The sequence below is a fragment of the Camelus bactrianus genome, chromosome 3, assembly GCF_048773025.1.
Source record: "Camelus bactrianus isolate YW-2024 breed Bactrian camel chromosome 3, ASM4877302v1, whole genome shotgun sequence".
Lineage (NCBI taxonomy): Eukaryota > Metazoa > Chordata > Mammalia > Artiodactyla > Camelidae > Camelus > Camelus bactrianus.
The window spans coordinates 99,700,376-99,716,494 of record NC_133541.1 but is presented as its reverse complement, the minus strand read 5'-3'; the positions used below and the strand labels follow the sequence as shown (position 1 = coordinate 99,716,494).

At 47.6% G+C, this 16,119-nt stretch overlaps 2 protein-coding genes across 4 annotated transcripts in view; one reads left to right on the top strand and one right to left on the bottom strand.

Moving 5' to 3' along the window:
• Window positions 1-4,797, top strand: part of PFDN1 (prefoldin subunit 1) — a 59,540-nt gene extending 54,743 nt beyond the window's left edge. Inside the window, exon 4 of the mRNA XM_010971737.3 lies at window positions 4,372-4,797. Coding sequence (XP_010970039.1) covers window positions 4,372-4,455 — 84 coding nt within the window. The 3' untranslated portion in view covers window positions 4,456-4,797. The remainder of the gene's footprint in view (window positions 1-4,371) is intronic.
• A 1,315-nt stretch (window positions 4,798-6,112) lies between these two features.
• CYSTM1 (cysteine rich transmembrane module containing 1) overlaps window positions 6,113-16,119 on the bottom strand; it is a 106,420-nt gene continuing 96,413 nt past the window's right edge. For 2 of the 3 annotated variants that reach the window (XM_045507964.2, XM_074360778.1), the window contains exon 4: window positions 6,113-6,583. In XM_045507964.2, the coding sequence (XP_045363920.1) occupies window positions 6,477-6,583 (107 nt within the window). In that variant the 3' untranslated portion in view covers window positions 6,113-6,476. Of the gene's footprint in view, window positions 6,584-13,871; window positions 14,055-16,119 lie in introns of those variants that run through there. The other variant, XM_074360777.1, reaches the window with a different exon arrangement.

Sequence of the window (16,119 nt, the reverse complement as noted above, 5' to 3'; positions counted from 1 at the left end):
AGCCTCTTCCCTTTGTGAGAGGATGAGAGTGAAACATCAGCCCCTGTCTGACTCCCGGAAAGAAGAACCTCAGGCTGATGAGCAATAACTCCAACAATGTCACTTCCCTGGCTGTGCTGAGCCCCACAGGAAATCTCAGAATTTCACGTCAGGACAAGGTCCCACAGGAATGTCATTGTACCCAGAGCTCTGTGGTTTGATGCCACTGGAGAATTTCCTAGCGAAAGGGTTCTGAGGGAGATTGCTCAGCAAGACAGAAAGGTGCTGCAGTGTGAGGCCAGCAAATGCCTTCCCGGGGGCTCATGCTGGGGGATTTAAAATACCTCCTGGAGTTCTCAAAGCAGTCATTATCCCTTGTAGTGCACAGCAGCCCTGACGTTGACATCACATGGAGCAGTTTCTCAAGGATTTCCAACTCCAGGATGTGGGAAATTGGGATGGTTTGTTTTATGGTTTTATAAGTTGACCTGATAAAGTGTGAGGGCTTGACCCTTAGGGCCTGTTTTGTTTTTGGGAGCAGGGCTTTGATGTCCCCATCAGGGTCAGTGAGGTCTGAGTGATAAGCCTGTGTATAGCCAGGGGCGGAGGTTAGAGATCATGCCCCAAACTGAAAACCACCTTGAAGGAGAATCGTCAGTTTCTGCCTTTGCTTCCTCTGGTGGGTGTTCATCATTCATTCAAGTTGGGAGGGAAAACTAAAAAGGAGTGTGTGTACAGGTAAACCAGTAAGGCATCATTTCCCATGATAAATGCACTTGTTTTCAACAACTATTGAGTTCCCATTATGAACCAGCCATTCTTGTAGGCACTGGGAGTAAGAATATCAGTGAGCAGAGCAAAAGTCTTGCTCTCATGAACTTTTTCTTTTCCTAAGGGAAGACAGACAAATATTGCTTCAGGTGGCAACACATACTAGGGAGGAAAATCAGGGTGAAGAGAATACAGAGTGTGGAGCTGCACGTGATCAAGAAGGCCTTTCTCATAAGGTGACATTTGAGAAGGACCTGAAGGAAGTGAAGGAGCAAGTTGTATTTGGGGAAGAGAGGGAACCAAGGGCAAAGGACAGGCAGGAGCATGGCTGGTGGATTGGAGCAACATGGGCCAGGAGGTCAGAGAGTCACCTCAGAGCTAGACTATACCTGGAGTTTTGAAAAGGCTTTCCCTTTTATTTTGAGAAAGATGGCAAGCCATTGGAAAGTTTTAAATACTAAAAGATGACTCTGGCCACCATGTGCAGAAGAAACTGGAGGGGAGGGGGATTGAGGACAGGAAAAAGGAGACCACTTAGGAGGTTCTTCATTAAGGTCAGAATGTGGATACATTCTGAGATAACACTGACAGGATTTGTTGTTTGATTGGATGTCAGCTGTGAAAGATTCGATGATGACATCAAAATTTTTGTCTTGAGCAGTTGCAAGAATGGAGTTGTTATTTACAGGAATGGGGAAGACCAGGGTCCACAGAGTTTCTGATTTGCGTAGTGGTTTTAAGAAGCTGTGGGGATTCAAGGCAGAAAACGTTTAACTTAATCATTGCTTCCTTAATTTTCTTCATTCTGTCTGATGGTCTCATGTGTATGTGGGTCAGTTCTACCACAGTTATTCCTGTGAGTGTGATCCTAGCACACTAACGTTTAGGGATCCTTATCTAGGCCTCTACGATTCAGTGTGGGCAGCAGCTGTGGGTGCAGAAGAACCTTGGGATAAACTCTGTGTGAGGGAGCATCTCATTTGAGGTACAGTGTTGATATCCTAGGGCTGCATGAGAAGCTACCACAAACTTGGTTTAAAGCAACAGAAATTTATTTTTTCACAGTTAGGGAGACTAAAAGCCTGAAATCAAGGTTTTGCAGGGCCATGCTGCCTCTGAAGGGTCTAGGGAAGAATCCTCTCCTCTTCTTAGCTTATAGTGGTTGTGGGCCATCCTGGGCCTTCCTAATCTTACAGGTGCATCCCTCCACCCTCTGCCTCCATCAGTGCGTGGCATTCTCCTTGTGTGTCCCTGTGTTTTTATGTGGCCTTCTTATAAGGACACTAATTGTTGGATTTGGGGCCTGCCCTAATGTGGTAGAAACTCATCCTAACTTGTTACATCTGCAAAGACCCTATTTCCAAATAAGGTCACATTCACAGGTACTGGGGGTTAGGACTTCAGCATATCTTTTTGTGAGACACAGTTCAACACACATCAAGTGTTTCAGTCCAGGTTTGACTATGAGGGTCTTCTGGGCTTAGATGTGTTTGAGGGTGAGACAGGAACTATTGAAATACAGTTAGGGAGTAGGTCCCTCTATGCTAGGAATGCCCTATCTGTGGTAGGATAAAAAGTTAGTGTCCAGTATGTCTCTTTAGAGATTTAAAGATAGACAAGTTCATTTTACATTGTTTTTCAAACTTGCAGACTTTAGGAAAAGCAGTGGTAAAAATCATAGAAAAGTAATGAAACTAGAAGTGGAGGATAGAAGGAAGAGATGTGATAGAATGGAGAATTTTAAAGCTGAGAATTACAACCTGAATTTGATTGGCCAGAAGCCTGTGCGGGCGGTAGGGAGAAAAGCTACTGCTGATGTTCCAAGTTTGTGGTTTTGCTAGCTGGCGCAAGTTGGCAGCGATGGAAAGCAGCAGACCTGGGTCGCTGCGTACGTGGATGACTACTTAATGCAGGTGTAGAGCCCCGCTTGCTCCACTAGCCTTTTCCTTAGATTTCTGCACAGCTGGGGCCCAAAAGGTGCCCAGGCGATGCCTGGCACTTGCTCTGGCTGCTCTGCAACATTAGTACATGTACATTCTTCAGTGGTGTGTCAGGAGTTTTTAGTATTTCCCTCGTTTTCACTCACTGCAAGTAAAATCTAACGATTGTTTACAAAGGAGGTTTAAGTTCACACTCTGATATCACAATGATAGGGCTGTATCAGGTTTAGCAACGTAATTAAACAAATTTCCTTAGCAACAGTCTACATTTATGGCTATTGAATTATCATGGTCACCATGAGTTTTTGTGGAGCGCCTGTTCTTTTGTGAGGAATTGTGTGGGAGATGAGTAAAGAGATATGGCTCTTTCTAGCCTTTCAGGAAATTTGAAGTTAGGAGACAAACAGGAACCAGAGGTTCACACAAAAACTGTGATAAAGATTTGTGGATACCACAATATTTGGCACCTAAGGGAAACTATAAATTCTTTAAATGTATCATTTAATAAATATCTGGACAGAGAGTGGGAGATGGTAGAGGCAGGAGTATGTAGAGGGGCACCAGAGAGGTTTAATGGTGAAGGCCTCGGGCAGTAGAAGCATTCATTTGTGTTTTCCTGTGTCAGAGGTTGGGGATCAGTTCCCAAGCAAGGCCTGAGACCAGGCTGCTCCCCTGTCTTCTGCCCCAGCCTTTCCCTGGCTTCCATGGTTATCTGGGCACTTTAGTGGTCAAATTGAACCCCCAGCTGCTTGGGTAAAAGGGGTAAGGGTGAGGTATGGCACTCACCAACTGCATCTGCGCTAGGGCTCTGCATTGCTGGCTCTAGTGTGGCCCAGTCACATGCACCTTGCCTGGGAGGGGATTATTTTTCATTTCATGTCTTAAGTGGGAATGTAGCCATAACCATGTCCTCAGGGCAGGGACCAGTGGTGAGGCCACCATATTTCTGGGGTGACACAGGGCAAATAATGTACAGACATCATTTCCTTTGACTAATCTTTCATAATCCTGGTCCAGATGTGTCTCTTGAAAGTAAAGTTCTTTGTCTAAGTTGAGATTTTTAATTTAGGACCCAGATGGGGTAGGAGGTAAACTTCCAAAAGGTCTGTTTTACTCAGTGTGTCACTGTCCTGGATTCCTGGCAAGCAGCAGTTTCAGTAGAAAAGCAGATTTCATCCTGACTCATCTGCCTTGGTGAGACGTGTGATACAGCTTCTCAGTATTCAACGCAGCTTGTCATCTCACTGGACAGAGCAGAGGGTATGCTGTCCATTCTGCAGCAGTGGCAGCTACAGGCGCCTGGCCTGGGCCATGGAAAACCTTGAGAGACAGTCTGTTATGGGGCCAGCGCTTTGTCCTGGAATTTCCTGGCCTTTGTCTATCTGGTGTAACTTCATGTACCAAGACGCCTGTTTTTAGAGTCTGCTTCCTTCTGGGGGAAGAGTGCTGTTGCCTTCCACAGAGCACTCCTGCTTCCTGTACCAAGGGACCCCTCCCTTGTGCTCATGGGTCGGAGGTGGGGGAACCCACTGGGCAGGTGTGTATACCTGGTTCCCAATAGACCATAGGCTCCTGGAAGTCAGTGGTCAGAGAAGCCATAACCATTGGGCATGAAAACTGCACCTGCCAACCTGGCACATTCACCCTGGTCCTAACCCCTTGTTTCTTTCTCATATTGTAGCAGAAAAAATCCTACCTGGAGCGGAGTGTGAAGGAAGCTGAGGACAATATCCGGGAGATGCTGATGGCACGAAGGGCACAGTAGGAAGCCTCTAGAGGAAGCGCTTTCTCCCAGCCCCTCCTGTTCCTGGCAGGGGCAGAGGAGCCTATATAGGGAGACTGCTCTGCTCGGCCTGATGGACGTTTTATCTGGATGGTCTGGTAACCCTGTGTTTTCTGCGTCACTCTGGAGCTCCTCTCATATCCCATCTCTGTATTTATTCTGGCTCTGCCTGCCACCCCTCTTCCCTGGTGGTGAGTCATGAAATCCCAGGAGAGGGGAGATGGGAGCCAGGAGAGGGGAGATGGGAGCCAGGAGAGGGGAAGCTCTGCCTGGGCCTACTACTAGTCATGCTGGTCAGACCAATAAAAGACATCTGTCCCACTCCGCTAAGTTTGCTTTTCTTGAGCTGACAGATGAGAACACAGGGCCAGAGAGGCAGTGGCTGTCTACACCTCAGTCCTCCCTCCTCCTCCCCAGGGTTGTGGTCCTGCTCCTTCTGCACTGAAGCCTTCCCCTCTTCTTTTTTCTGCCTCCGTTCCTTTCAGTAAATCCCTCAATTTCTGAGCCTCCATGTAGTATGCAGGTAAGGAGAAAAGGAGACCAGGGCATAGCTGAATGTAAGTGAATAGAATGGTGGTTCCTCAGTGGCAGTCTGCCTAAAGATTCCCAAACATTGTAAAAGAAAATTAGGTACTAGACCAGCAGCACTTCTAAGACGGTCTCCCTCTGGCCAATGTCATAAGGTGGACACTATAATCCTGAGGCCTCCAGGAGGCATAGGGGCAGTAGTGTGCTGGAGCTGGACTGTACTGGCTCGGGAGAGCCAAGTCAATTTTCAGGGATTTTGTTGCAAGCCAGTTGTTAATAGGCATTATTAAAAATTGAGTTTTTAAATTTACAATTAAATTATATTAAAAACGAGGTTAATAAATATTCAGAACTTATCCTAATTACTAAATCTGGCCATTATCTGTGTTTTTGAGGTTAAACAGTCTGTTGTATCTGATGGTGGAAACCTACGTAACAGTGTGCTCCTGCACTTCTCTTCCCAAGTCCATGTTCAGGAGGATATATTGGTAGCTTGAAATCAGCTCCGTGGGACCGACCATTTACTGCACAGAAATCAGGTGATGCTACAAAATCATGGCTTTTTGTTTTTAAACAGAGAGCTGGTAGTTAAATATGTATCAGCACTTGGCTGATTGGGTGGAAAGGTGGGCAGGCAGAGAGAGGGTAGGCAAGGAGCTGTCAGCTAAAGAAGGAAAATCGGACTCACTGCTGTGGCAGCTCAGCGCCACCCTGTGGCCAAAGCTGAGATGAACGGCCTCGCTGATGAGTTTGTACTATGACAGACAGCTCTTCTCTCTTCTGGGGTGTGTTCCACCCATAGCAGGAATGCGGGGTTGGGTTCTGGGAGGGCAGAGCAGGAAAAGAAAGTCTGGCCCTGACTGTGGCTTCTCCTTCCAGAGCAGACCCTGGGGCAGCCACAGTTACCAAGATGCCCTTTCCTAAGCTCCGGGTAGAAGCCAGTATGGCTCCTTGGTGAGGGCCCCCTGACCTGGCGGAAGGATGTGTAGCCTTGGACCCTGCCTTCCTAGAAGCAGCTAGAATGAAAAGGTAAATTGGATCATCATATACTGGACAGTGGCCACTAGTTGAGAAACCCAGGGCAGAGACTATCTGGAATAATTCAGACAGCTGACATTTAGACAAATTTATTGAAACATACAGGGTGTTAGCAGAGAAATCATTCAGTGGTATGTTACATCATGCCACTACCTTGGATGTATAATTCTAAAATTAAAAATATATATTTCATAACTAAGCCTTTGGCCAAAAAAATTAAAGTCATTTAGCACATTTGTGAAAGGCCAATAAGAAATGGATTTTGAACATTAAAAAGACCAAGTCACTGAATTAAACAGCAGCAACCCTTGCTAATCTAGAATCCCACTGTGTTGAAGGTAGAAGTGTCTGTGCAGAGCTAGTCATTGATTTCAGCAATCAGAGATGGGGCAGGCACAGCTGTCGGTGGCGGTGGCAGAACTGGAGAGCTGTGCTCGTCAGGTGAGCATGTCCCAGAGACAGCAGCAACAGAGGGCAGTCCAGCAGGCTGTGAGGCAGGTAGATGTGCCCAGGTCATCCCTTCTTTGGTCTTCCACGACATACACTGGAAGGGGAGAGATGGTGAGAATGAATGGAGTGGGGGAAGGAAAGGATGAAGGGAGGAAGGACGGACCCACCCACCCAGAACATACATGCCCAGGTCCCAGAGCCTACATGACCGACTTCGTGCTTTTATGGCACAGTTCTGAAATCACCAGCTCCCCCCGCCCCCCCGCCATGAATCGGCTCGCCACGTTGAATATGTACAGTGTGGTGATAGGGGAAGGTGGCAAGGATTGGTGTACGAGCATACACTTGTGACTCATTGTGACTCAGGGGCCTGGGTACTCCTGGGTGCAGAGCAACTTTGGGAGGCTAGGCAGCTTCTGACAGAGGTTCCCACCTCCTTGTCTCGCTGCTGGAAGCAGAGGCGATAAATCCAAGATGCTTGGAGGCTTGCAGCCCCCTGGGCCCGGGTGCCTGTCCACCAAACCCTCTTCTCCAGGGCCACCAGCCGCACCAACCAGCAGTCCCAAGTTCTAGGACTATCATATGTACACCCCTAGGAGTGCCATTCACCATGGGCTACTCAGAAACTGGTTGTGTGCAGGCAGTGGGCGACTGGAGCTCCAGGCCACACAGGGGCCGGGGCAGGAATGTGAACAGAGACCTCAGCTAAAGGCTCGAGTTCCACGATCGGCCCCACCTGGAATCTGAAACCTTGACTTGCTCAGCTCAGACGTTTTAAATGATTAAGCAAGTGCTTTGAGGTGGTAACAGAGCCTCTTCTGCCTCTTGTAGCCCAGACCACTGCTGGGCGGCTGCTCCTCCATTGCTAAGATGACCACGGCTACGGCACCTCCCCAGAAATGCCTCCAGCAGAAATGACAGCTTTGCTGAAGGCAGGGGGCCTACAGTCTGTGCTCAGCTGCCCTCACAACCCACCTTCTACACCAGGACCTAAACCAACCGAAGGCCAGCCTTCCAGAAGGTATCAGGGGAGGCTGAACGGCCCTCCCACTGCTCAGACCAGGAGGTAGGACGGGAGGGGAAAATCTTTAAGCACCTAAGGAGTGAGTAAAATCTCAAGACAGCCCTAGGGTGGACCCTGCCCCTTCAGTGCAGGGGCAGAAAGAACACCCAGCTTGCCGAGGGTGCACCTCAGCCTTCCTCAGATGTGCGTGTGCACTGGCAGTGGGATCATACACTACTCAGCACAAGGGGCTGCGCTGCTGAGAAAGGATGTCCTAAAGGCAGTGCCACTGTCCCACCTGCCTTGCAGGCCATGAGCAACAGGTAAGTAGGCTGAGAGGGGATAATGAGGGGATGAAGGGTGGCCAGAAATAGTAGAGGTGATCTAGGTGTGTAGTTTTCACTGGAGTCTGAAGGTTCAGAGCAGGAGAGGTGAGGAATACATTCCACTTTCCTCTTTCTGCCAGCACTGGCACAGCCTTGGCCTGTGCTCTGCAGCAGCAGCTGCCTTTGTCTGCTAAGCTCAGACCTTCCCCAGGCCTCCTGGACCTCTGTGCCTACCCTGCTCCTCGTGCGGCTTCAGCTTTGTCTCCCAAGTCTCTGTCCCTCTCCTTGCTTCAGTGTCCCAAGATACTTTTAAGGTAGAACAGTCTGGGAGCTGGCCAGTCCCAACCAGTTCTCCACCCACCCCCGCCATGTGTCTACTGCCTGCCACCCGAATGATCAGTCAGCCCGCCATCACTGTCAGGACACATCCAAAGGTGGGAGGTGGGCCCCAGACTCCCTCACAGGCCAGCTAATACTTTAGCCCTGTCGACCCCAATCAGTCCTATAAATAGTAGACCTGATAATTATTTTTGATATTTACGGAAAAAAATATACTATTAAGTACATCTGGACATTTACCAGTCTAATAAGTAGAACTCTACTGCCGCCACCTCCTGGGGCCCTATCCTTGGGCTAGACCTGCTCAGGCCACTGAGACAGGGTTGGTTGTATATACTGGCACAACTGAATGTCTTAGATGCTAGAAATGCAAATGAAACTGTCTTGGGTATCATACGGCCAGTCACTTTTTTCCTAAAAAAAAGGACGGTTAGCTCAAAAAAGGGAGGTGGTAAGTGAAGTCACGTAGTGAATCAAAGGTAGGTCCTGGCCCAGTGCTTGCTGCACATCCAGGTTAGGCTCATTTCAAATCAGCAGCCCTGGCTGCAAGTGACCTGAATGCGGCTGCACGTGGAGGGGTGAACATCCTGTTCTCCCTGAAATCCCAGGTCTGTGTAGTTGGGCAAGATCAAGCCCTCACCCTTCTCCAGACCCTCACCCTGCTCCAGAGTGTGTCCCAAAGAGAGTCAGGGCCCGTTACCTCAGAACAGACCTGGTCCAGCAGTCACCTGGGAGATGGAGTACATTTCAGGGTCCCTCCTGGCAGCCGCTCAGCAGTCTCCAGGCAGGCGAGCGGGAGTGTAAGCACCCCCAAGGCACCTCCTGGGGGCGGTGCGGGGGTGGGGAGCCAGACTGACCCCTTCAGGAAATCTACTTCAGACTTTCCTTGGGCATCCTACCCCCTGGTTGCTTTATATCCCGCCTCCCCTGTGCCCCAGTCTTCTCACGTGCAAAATGGAGGGGGGAAGTAGTGCTTAAGAGTCTACGTTTTGTGACAAAAACTTAAGACAGTGTGAAGTGTTTGGCCCAGGGCCTGGCACGGAGTGAAGGAGGGAGGACTTCATCAATAGGAACCACAATGTGATGACATCCTACAGAAAAAAATATTACCCAGAATCTTATTCCAGGTCTTTGTGCAGGGAGGGGCTTCTCCAGTCACTCCACATGCAGACTGGTATTCAGATGGGCAGCCGCAAACCATCACATGAAGAAAGTGGAGAGACTGGCACAGCAGAGCTGCTCAGAGAGAAACGGGGGAGACAACCCAAGGGAGAGGCAAGGAGCTGTGTGTGAGTGTGGGGGGTTAGGAAGGCCGAACACAAACAACTTTAGCTGTTTCTTAGGTAACGGGAGTAAGGAAACCCTCATACACGGGAGCATTCGCCTGGATGTGATGAGCCTATGGCTATCATTAAGACAGTGTGGACACCAAGGTCCGCAGAACAACACGGTATGAAACATAACGTGAAAGAGACTTGGTCGAGTTAGAAGTGATGCTGTACATTTAAAAGACTAGAAACTGAAGAGTGAAGTGTTCTCCTTATATCTTAAAGCCAATCAAATGTGATCAGTTCAAAACTCAAAACCTCAAAAATGCCTTGTTCACTACATCTCAGGAAAGGGACTGAATTCCTTGAGAACACTAGAGTGTCTTTACAGAGGCAGCTCCCTCCAGTCAGCTTTTCCTTCAAGGAAAAGGGCAGGAATCAGGTAGAGCTGACAGCATTTTCTGTCCAAGGTCACAAAATACTAAAGTGAAAACACCATCCTCCCCCCACCTCCCAGGTGGAGCTGCCACAGAAGGCAAGAAACAGGGCGCGAGAGAAAACGCACGAGGGCCATCACTTTCCTCACAAAGCAGTGCTGGAAGCTGCCAGTTTGGGGGCACATGGCCAGAGATGCAGAAGTGCTCGGGGCTTTCCTGTAAAGACCATGCTATTCCACAAGCGGGAGAGTGCAGCTCACCCCAGTTACAGAGCACAAGAAAAGTAAATAAGGGCATTTTTCCCCCTTCACTATTACCGACCAAAGAAGAGATCCAGATGAGGCCCTGCAGACTTGAGCCGAGAGTTCCTGGCTCTGTTCTGCCAGAGCTGGGTGACTCTGAGTAGGTTGCTTGACCTCCTGGAGCCTCTGCACCCTCCTCTATAGGACGGAAAGACAGTTGTGAAGCTATTTCCTTAGATGACATGGGAAAACGTGATGAGGACAAAGGTGAATATCGTTAAGATGGGTCAAAAAAAGAAATCTCAGTTTACAAACAAAAGTTTCATCATGAGGTTTCTTAAATAGACCATATAGTACTTTTCAAACATCTTTCATACTTTGATAGACATTCCACAATTTCTGTTCACAGAGGTACAGGCCTGAGTGTGTTCCCTACGTCCGTACGACGCGGCCACAGCAGGCCCCGGCAGAAATGCCATGGGCTGCCACGATGGCCAGACAGCTTGAGGGTGGGGTGCTCCATCCAGATGAGTTCAATAAAATGAGAAACTTACTGACAATTTTAGTATTTTTTTGTAAATCTGAGGTGAAACCTAAGAGCTGCTACTTTTACTGGTAAGAGACGAAAATAAGCAACCAAAAGGGACGTTCAAATAGTTTGCCAGGGTCACGGCAGATGACTTCACTCACATACCTGAGTCAAAGAGACACCTTAGAACAGCTGTGTTTCTCATTTACTTTGGAGAGTAGAAATCAGTTTTTCTTTTATTCTAAGTCAGCCAAGAGACTGGGGAGGAGATTAACAATAATGGAAGAGGTATACAGGGTGAGAACGTAAGCAGTGACCCCTCAGCACCCCACTGTTCTGCTCCACGTCTGGCTGTGTCATTGCCTCACACAGACCAGGGGAACCACGGGCGTGAGCGGCGGGATCAAAGGGAAGAGCATGAAAAGCCCCGATGTCATGGGTGACGCTACTACAGCAGAGGGCAGGGAGTTACTCATTATGTCACGATATGTCATGAATATATTTCTAATGCAACTTTTGGAGAAACAAATACGAGTGTCGCCGCTACGCCAATCTAGAGAAAAAATCGGATCACGTCCAGTACACAACAGTTCTATGACCCTGTGGCAACCACGAGGCAGGGAGATTTCCCCTGATGGCTGGCAGGTCTTGCTCACAACCTGCTCTGGAGAGACACACGGAGAACAAGGTTGTAAATGATGGTGGCTGACCTGCCCCAGACCATGACCTGGCCCCCAAGCCCCTCAACATACTAGTCAAATGTTCATGGCTGTTCCTACCCAATTTGATACAGACACACCTCATTTGCTCCCAAACTTCAAAAGGCACCAGCGTAATCGATCATAAGTGGGAATAATCACAACACAGCAAATGAAGGAGCAGGCTGCCTCGCTTCATTAGAGGTTATGACACATAAGAGGGAGCAAGTCATGCCATTTAAATACCCACTAGGTCTTAAGGAGCTATAGATTGGATGCAATTCTAATCATAATCTCAGCAGTATTTTTTGTAGATAAACTCATTCTAAAGTTTATGGAAAGGCAAGAGAACTAGAATAAAACAATTTAGAAAAGGAATATAGTTTGAGAAATCACACTACTTTAAGATTTAATACAAAGCTACAGTAGTCAAGACCCCTATAGTATTGGCGGCAGGACTGACAGAGATCAAAGGAACAGAATAGAGAGGAGAGTAAATGACCCACATAAAGGTGGCCGACTGATGGTTGACAAATATGCAAAAGCAATTCCATGGAGAAAGGATAGTCTTTTCAAACTAATGCTGAAAAATTGGGACACAAAAAACCAAAAATCTTAACCATTAAGCCTCACATTTTATATAAAAATCCCAAATGAGAAAACATCTACAAATATTAAGCCTACTCTCCCTTTCTTCTGCAATCCTCCTATCCAGTCCATCACCAAGTCCTGTTTTTACTTCCAAATAGGCCAAGTACATTCATGTCTCTCCATCATCATGTGAATCTGTGTCCCTCTCAAAGCATTCTCTCTACATGGAAGCGATCTCCCAAAATGCAGATTTGATAATGTCATTTCTTTGCTTAAAATCCTTCCGTCGTATCCCACTCCTCAGAGGACAAAACCCAGAATCCCTAGGTGGGGCTATGAGCCCCCTGTCTTGCTCCTGCCTGTTTCTAATCTGTTCCCAATGTCCCATTGTTCTCTGCCACGCCAGTTTCCTCTTCTAGTTTCTCAAGTGAGCCATGTTCTCTCTTGCCTTTGGGCCTTTACACCTGCTTTTCCTACAACCTTTTTGCCTGTTAACACCTATTCATCTTTCAGTACTCCTCCTAGAATGTGCAGACTGTCCCCTTTTTATATGTTTTCATCGCAATACATACCCTCTTCATAGGAAAGTAGAATGTCAATAACACCTGTGGGATTAGTTAATTAATGTCTGGTCGCTCCCTAGAGTTTTAAGCCCCAGGGAGACAGGGATGGGGTCTTTTCTGTATGGTCCATCACGTAACACACTGGAGCTATTCGGCATCTACTGAATGAATGCTGGTCCTTGTAGACTGAGAGTGGTTCCCTGAGAGCAGACTGAAGAGCTGCTCCTCCCACAATTTAAAGTGTCCCAAAACAAAACTATGGTAAAATCTAATCTGTAACCCGACTGGAGTGAAGAGATTCTTTTCACCGAAAAATGTAGTATTTTTTAAAAAGAGTCACAATACACACTGTAAATCAACTATAGTTCAATTTTTAAAAATCCACTTACAGTAGCATTAAAACTATACCAGAGAAAACATCCAATTTTAAAAACCAACAAAGGATATGTAAAAGCTATGTGAAGATTATATGATTTTATCTAAGGATATAAAAGGAGACAAAAAATGAAGAGATAACATGTTCATGATAAGGAGACAACACTGTAAATACGTCAACTCTTCCCCCAATTACTCTGTAAATTACATGCTGTTCCAGTTAAAGCCAAACACAGTGGTTTTCCATAGAAACTGACACACTCATCCTAAAATCCAGATTAAAGAGTAAAAGGCCAGGAATATCCAAGAAAATTCTGAAGAAAAAGGGGTACATCCTGGACACAGGGAAGATGCTTATCATACCAGACTCCTGATTCTGGCCCATTCGTATGTGGGAACTTGGTATATGACAAATCTCTTCAAATCAATGGGTAAAGGATGACCTAAATCAGCAACTGGTGCTGCAGCTATCCAAATGGAAAAAGAAAACCAGAACCCTGTCCTACACCACAGTCAAATACAAATTTAGGTGGCTGAAAACTATGTGAAAAAATGTTAGAAGAAAATATAGGCTTATCTTTGTGATTTTGGAATAGAAAATGATTTCTCAAAAATTAGTACATGCAAAGCATGAGAAAAAGATTGATAAACATGACCTTTAAAAACTTCCATACTAGAAAATGTACTATAAAAAGGTTAAGAGGCAGTCAGATAGGAAGAAGATATTTGCAAGCCTATAAACGTGACAAATATTAGTGTGTGGAAGTATTTTTTTAAAGCTCCCTACAAATCAGTAAGACTAACCATTTTTTTTTTTAAATGGGCTAAGAATAGGTAACAAGCAATTCACAGGATTTGTAAAAGAAAGTCAAATACTTAATACATTTATGTTCAAGGTAACTAGCAACCAGGGGAGGTAAAATCAAATACTGAGATACCATTTCACGCCTATCATAGGTGCTAAAATTTTAATGTCTGTAGGTTAGGTATTTTGTAAAGAAAGACAAAATGTTAACTGTGCAGCACTACTTGTTTATTCCAGTAACACAGGGTGGCAGGCCTGCAGGGCGCACTTGGGTCTGGCTGCTCAGTCCAGGTTGTCCAGGAGGCAACAGCAGCAGAGAGCAGCCCAGCACGCGGCCAGGGCGGCCTGACACCCGCTGTCCGTCTTCCTTTCCCGTTCCAACACGTACACTGGGGCGGGGCGGGGAGAGAGACACCTGGTCAGAGGGGACTCTGAGCGGCAGTGTCCCATGCTGCTTGGCACTTAGCACTATCTGTGGAGACTTGCCTTCCATCTCCCTCCCTCTCCAGACTGGGCTCCGGGAGGGGAGCCAGGCCCAGCTGGTTCCCAGCTCCATCCCCGCTCCAGTGTCGCACACACGCCAGGTACTCACTGAATCTTTCCTTAATGTGTGAATGAAGCTGACATCTGCTCAGCAGCTGTCAGACCATCCTGCCACCTCCCCTTCCCCAAGCTGACTATGAAACCCAACCCAGCACTTGACTGGCCCAAAGTGATCCAGTTTGCAGTGAGGCCCACCCTATAGCCTGATTTGGCAGACACTGGCCCAAAGCTTTGCACATATCTCATTTAATCCTCACAACAGCTCTGTTATCATTTGTAACTCTCAGTTTGCAGGAGTGTGAATTACTAGAAACCCTTTGGAAGAGAATGCGGGGTGGTGGTGGTGATGCATACAACTTTGACCCAGAAAATCTATACCTAGGATTTTTTCTACAGAAATAATTTTTCAACTATTCAAAGATATGTGTACAGTGTGACTGCTGCTGTATTAAAATAACCCCCAACTAGCAACAGCCTCAACGTCTGTCAAGTGGAGACTGATTAGCTAAATTAATGCATGCCATAGGACAGAATATTAAATAGCCTTTAAAAAAATTGGCTATTTTTCCACGTTGCCAATAAATTAAGCAAGGGATCAAAGCAAGGTATATAGCCATGCTTTGTTTTATCTGTACAATTAAAAGGATACACTTACACAAACTCATATTCACACAACTTTCTAAAAGAATAAATCCAAGAAACTTAAGGGCAGCGTGTGGGAGAGGTAGGGCTCTTACTCTGTTTTGCATTTTACATTTTTCTCAAATCCAGCCTTTCTTTCTGATTCCAAAGCCTCACTCAAAGTTGTTCCGCTGTTGTCACTGCCAAGGTCTTGTAGGCAGGAGGGAGAGAGGGCGGGCCTATCGGTTTTAGCACGTCCTGAACTTCTAGCCTCTGGGAGCAGCTGGCATTGACTGATCTGGGCTCCCTGGTGGCACTGGCCACAGTCCTGGACTGCCTTCCCCAACGTCACTGTTACCTACAGACCCCCTTAGCCCTACTCCTCTAACCTGTGCTCCTAGTTATCGCGCTCCTTTATAGCCTGGCCTGGCCCTGTGACCTACCTGCAGTCTCCCCTATCAGATCTGCCTTTGATGCAGTTCTGACTCCCCTCAGGCCTTTCAGCCCTGGGTTCAGGCTGGGGCTCCTACTGACCAAATCCATCGAGCTGCAGATAGATCAAATCACCATCCTCCCTCCAAGGAGCTGGGAGACCAGAGAGTGCCTGGCACTGGTATAACTCCTAAAGCTGAGCCTCAGGAGCCAGAAACACAGCCCTTCATCCCCAGCCAGGTCCCCAACAGTGCACTGCCAGGGTTCCTTTGGCATCTCCTTCCTCTCTCTAGTGACACCAGCTGGTGGCATTTCTGAAACCAACCCAGCTTCTTCTCTTCCTCTTGCTTTGGGTTTGGGCAGGTAGTCTGGAGCCCATCCGGGCCTAGTGTTGCACAGAGAGGGCACTGAGGAGCAGACACAGTCAATCCAGACTATGCACTCCCCTGCAGAGGCCATGGGCTGTCTTCCAGGGGCCACCTTCAGTCCCTCACCAGCCCCGCTGGCTCCCCTCTGCTCATCCTGTGATGGCAAACACCACGCTCTTTCTCCTTTCACATCCTCAGCTGAGCTCCTCCTCTCCGTGAAGCCCCAGGCTGCTGCTAGCCACCCCTCCAGCCTGTTAGCAACGTCCGTGCGTGCTTACCTGATCCTGAAAGCAGTGCCCACCCCACCCCTTGGCTTTCTCTCAACACTGGGCTCATCCTCACCTTCTTCCTCCAACTAACCCCTCCAGATTTCTGCTCTGCCTCCGGGGCCCTCCCTGGAACCTTGGGACGTGGGACGGATGCCGCCTAAGCCAAGGCACCTGCCTGCTGCTCCCAACTCAGCCCTCATCACCCTTTTCTTCATCGTCAC